This window comes from Penaeus japonicus, unplaced genomic scaffold (assembly GCF_977035675.1).
Source record: "Penaeus japonicus unplaced genomic scaffold, GWHDUDI00000001_assembly GWHDUDI00001708, whole genome shotgun sequence".
In the NCBI taxonomy this organism is placed as follows: Eukaryota; Metazoa; Arthropoda; class Malacostraca; order Decapoda; family Penaeidae; genus Penaeus; species Penaeus japonicus.
In genome coordinates, this window is record NW_028236110.1 from 5001 (window position 1) to 10000 (window position 5000).

The window sequence follows — 5000 nt, forward strand, 5'->3', positions numbered from 1 at the left end:
CCTCCTCCTTCTCCTTCCTCCTCATCCTCCTCCTCCTCCTCCTCCCCTCCCCTCCTCTCCTCCTCCTCCTCCTCTCCTCCTCTCCCTCCTCCTTCTTTTCCTCCTCCTCCTCCTCCTCCTCCTCCTCCTCTCCTCTTCTCCTCCTCCCCTCCTCCTCTCTTTTCCTTCCTCCTCCTCCTCCTCTTCCGTCTCTCCTCCTTCTCCTTCTCCTTCTCCTTCTCCTTCTCCTTCTCCTCCTCCTCTCTCTCCTCCTCCTTCTCCTCCCCTCTCTCTCCTCCTCCCCTCCTCCTCCTCCTCCTCTCCTCCTCATCATCATCATCATCATAATCATCATAATCATCATAATCATAATCATCATTGTCATTAACAGCATATTAATAATAATGATAATAAGGACAACATTAATGATGATAATAATAGGCACATGACATTTTTTCCAGACTGTTTAATGAATAAGGCAAACAGTGAGGTCAGGTAGGCTTAGTATTTGAGTCATTATTGACTGAGCATCTGTTTATTCATCTTTATGTTGAAAAATTCTTAGAGCAAACACAAAGTGGATGGTTAATGTTAACTAACTGATGCTGGAAAGGCATGTATAGACTGTCTGGTGTGTGTCTTTATGCATAAATGCACAAGGGCTTAGTCACCAAGGAGTCAATTAATGGGCTTATCTGACCTCACCTGTTTACCCCTTGCCTTGAATTTCCAATAAGATTTTCATAATTGAAAAAATAAAACCATAGTGTCATTGGGCTAATACTTTTATATTCTTGTTGTATTATTGCAGAAGTCAGTAACTGAATAGTAATGTGTGTCACCAGTGCCAACTAATTTAAATTGTACATTTATCTGATGATTTGCATACAACTCACCTTTTGCAGAATATGACACCAAACAAATACATTTCATCTCAAGAAATATGATATCAACATTTTCAATATGTATATTTAAAATTTAGGTATTCATTGAGGTGAAGGCAAAAATTCACCAGAAATGTTTATCACTGTCAAAAGATTATACTTTATAACACATGTTGAAATTATCTCCATTGACAGATATTTTTCCCACAGTATTCCCTCAAAAGTAAATACATTATATCCTGCCAAGCATTTCCATGATATATTTCAGTTGTATGGCTGAACGGTGCAAACCTATCCTCCGCTTAATTAATTATCAAGATTACGTGGCAAAAACACATTCAGTTTTGTTCCTGGAGATAGGGTGTGCTATTTTAAAGAATATTTGAACCAATGTACCAAAGCAAGCAATGCAGAGAAATTGAAATTGATTCTGGAAACATTTCATGGGTAACCAGATCAACACAGTGAAGGTTGCTTTAATGACTTTATACTTCTGAAACCTATGACCACATATTATATTACTGGAAATGAAGTCTGATTAACCCATTCCCGACGGGGGAATTCTAGCCTAGAATGTCCAAATGCCGGGGCGTTCGAATTATTAGGCCTAAATCAATTGAATAGCTGGCACAATACTGTGCCGCCCGGCAACTGGGCTTTTGAATGCGCGGTACACATGCTGTACCACCCGTCCTGTGTGGGTTAAGATAGAACTTGAAATGAAAGAAACAATGGTATATGAATTCTTTGCCTTGAATTGGATTCCATTTACTTTTCTTTACTTTCCCTTTTTTTGTATAGCATTCACTCTTGGTTTATTTTCTGTTATAGCAAAATTTCCCAGCTCTTGGTTATTATTCTATATATTAAGCTAGTTCTAAAGTTACTTATTGGTAAACACTGGTATTTACTGCCTGGTATTTGGCACTCAGCATTTATTGCCTAACCTGCACTCCTCCGCTTTCTTTTCATCTCCTCCTCCTTCTTCTTGTCTTCCTCCTCTTCCTTCTCCTATTCCTCCATCTTTCCTCCTCCTCCTCCTATTCCTCCATCTTCTTTCCTCCTACTCCTTTTCCTTCTCCTTCTTCTTCTTCTTCTTCTTCTTCTTCTTCTTCTTCTTCTTCTTCTTCTTCTTCTTCTCCTCCTCCTCCTCCTCCTCCTCCTCCTCCTCCTCCTCCTCCTCCTCCTCCTCCTCCTCCTCCTCCTCCTCCTCCACCACCACCACCACCTATTCCTCCATCTTCTTTCCTCCTCCTCCTATTCCTCCATCTTCTTTCCTCCTCCTCCTCCTCCTCCTCCTCCTCCTCCTCCTCCTCCATCTTCTTTCCTCCTCCTCCTCCATCTTCTTTCCTCCTCCTCCTCCTCCTTCTCCATCTTCTTTCCTCCTCCTCCATCTTATTTACTCCTCCTCTTTTTTTCTCCTGCTCTTCCTCTACCACCACCACCACCACCTTCTTTCATCCTCCTCCTCCTCCTCTTCCTCTTTCCACCCATCCTCTCTGTCTTCCTTCTCTTGTCATACCATGTTTTCTTCCTCCTCTTCCTCTACTCATCTCCAAACTTGCAGTTTTATTTTGAACTTTTGGAATGTGCCAACTGACGGATGTGCGGTACATAACGCATACATAAGTTTCAGGATTGCATTTTTGTTGCTGCCCGCTGTGCCAGGTGCCTTTGCTGTCAGATTGCCTTCTACCTGGCCAGTCACAAAGCCTCCTGCTTATATTCATTTCTCAGTCTATTTTTTATATGCTTCAAATTTTGTGATGTCAGACTTACCATTTTAGTAACTATGTTTTTTCTTACATTCTCATTTCACTGTCTATGCTTTATAGAAGAGATTGTATCTTTGGTTTATGTTTTTCAAAATGATTATTGCTTTATGTGGAAAAAAGAAAGGTATTGTTACTTTTTCAGAATTTTAATCATTTGCTGCTTCTAGGCTTTGTGTGGAGGAAGCTGTGAAGCAAGTGCAGTTATTCCTTTTCTTGGTGGAAGGGGTGAGGCTGCAATGCATCAACATCAAGAACTCACAAAAAGGAAGGCTTCAGCAAGAAAAGGGAGAGTAAGATGCACAGGTAGGGAGAGCTTTATTTTCATTAACCCATCAAAGCCAGGGACATCCGTCCATCATTATGGTTTTGTTTTTTCTCGTCTTTGAATATAGATGGATCCACCAACGTTTAGTCACCCAGGTGTCGATTAGCAGGCCTCCCTGTTATTATCATTGCTGTCATCATTTGTATTATTATAATGATGTTAATAACAATGATGATATAAATAAGGATAAAGATTTTGCCAAAATTCACAGAATGAGGTAAAAAGTGAAGTTGTGAAGGCAGTGGCCAGTGCACGTACCCATGCACTTCCTGGCATCAACGGGTTCAACTGTTCAAACCAAATCACTAACTGAGGAAAGGCTTGGTGGTTAAAGACCCTATATTAGACATTAGAGTAAAATATAATATAGATAGTAGTTTCTCGCAGATTTTTGCGGTCTTACTATTCATGACCTTATTTTCCTTGCAGTAAATTTGTTTACAGGATGTATGCATATAAGATTGAAGCGTATATCAGCATTGCCATTACAATAAGAGGCTATAAACTATAGTACTCAAGAAAGCTGAGGCAGTTTGCACAAACGTTTATATTACTTTTTTTTGGTCAGGGATGGACGGGAAAACTTTGGCAAAAATCAACTTATTGTATGATCTGCATGGGACCAGTTTTAAAATGACAACCAAAGTTTTCCCGTCTATCCCTGACCAAAAAAAAGTAATATAAATGTTTGTGCAAACTGCCTCAGCTCTCTTGAGTACTATAGTTTATAGCCTCTTATGGTAATGGCATATTACTTCAGTGATCCAAATGCCAGTTTTTTGGATAAAATAAGTAGCATCATTGGTTAACCAGAAGCAACTTCACAGAATATGGATAAAAGTGTTTTTGAGGCATTGATTTTTTGAAAAACCATTGATAATCAACAGCAAAATTTTACAAATGAGGTACCTTGCAAAATAAAAGAACTGTTTCCATAAATAAGCTGCAGATAATAAATTCATGAATTGATTATTGATAATCACAAAGTACAGCTTTGCTTTTATAAGCATACAACAACAACAACAACATTCTTAGCAAAAGAAATTCACATGTTATTTGTATCCTATTCAGGATGGGAAAGAAAGGCTCAGACTTTTTATATATACTTTAAACTTTTCTTACTTATGCCCTATAAGTATATCTATATACGTATAACTTTTGAAGTAAGTATTTTGTTGTATAAAAGTCTCTGAATGTATGGGCAACAGACTCCATACATAATTCTTTTATATTACATATATTTAAGAAAAAAATATTATTTGCTGACTGTCTGTATTTTTACTGTGTTTCAGGAACCTGAAAACTTTTATGGCTTGTACGGTGGTTAATTCAATGCATTGGTTTATTGAAAGCATCCACTTTGGAGGTTGACAATGCCAGGCCAGGGTAGATTAGTAATAAATAGATCTATTATACGTGAAATATATTATTAATTATTAGAAAGTATATGAATTAATATGAACATGAATTAAGTTTACACATTGCTTACATATCCCTGGTAATATATGAATATATTATGAAATTGTGTATAAATGTGTATATGATTGTTGTTTATGTGTTTTTATGGTTACCTACTTGGCTGTAATTTAGATCATTATCATTTTTTTAATCTGTAAATTAACCTTTTTTTTTTTTACAGGAAGAGGCCCTTTCATAGCCTAAAAAATACTTTTTATTCAACTGTTTTTTTTTTGTAAATCCACTTGGTTGATGTGAGTGTCCTGAATTTGCACTCGTATTACAAGGCACACACAATCAAACAGTTAGCTATCAAACAGTTAGATGCTGAAAAAATACAGATCTATGACTAGAATATCAGAAGGTCTTGCAGGAGTTGCTGCTCAACAGAGCTTGTTATGTGCAAAGATTTCCATTGGCTGGTATTACCTCACATCTATAACACCACTAGTTGATGTAATCTCACACAGGCAATGTCCCCACAGACAGAGGCAGTGTTTTGTCTGCAGCCGAACGGTACTTCATCATGAGAAGAGGAGGAGGAGACCTCCTTCACGTGTAAAGTGTGCAAGGTTCCAC

General features: G+C 38.0%; 1 protein-coding gene across 7 annotated transcripts in view; it reads left to right on the forward strand.

Annotated features, from left to right (window-relative positions):
* Nucleotides 1-5000, forward strand: part of LOC147466333 (uncharacterized) — a 16840-nt gene that overhangs the window by 3832 nt on the left and 8008 nt on the right. For 4 of the 7 annotated variants that reach the window (XR_015190914.1, XR_015190913.1, XR_015190916.1 and 1 more), the window contains exons 2-3: nt 2806-2941; nt 4892-5000. The exon at nt 4892-5000 is cut by the window's right edge and continues 157 nt beyond it. Coding sequence is in view for 1 of the 7 variants with exons in the window: in XM_086535641.1 (XP_086391767.1) it covers nt 2806-2941; nt 4256-4263 (144 nt within the window). In the remaining 6 variants the exon portion in view is untranslated. The other 3 variants (XR_015190917.1, XM_086535641.1, XR_015190918.1) reach the window with 3 other exon arrangements.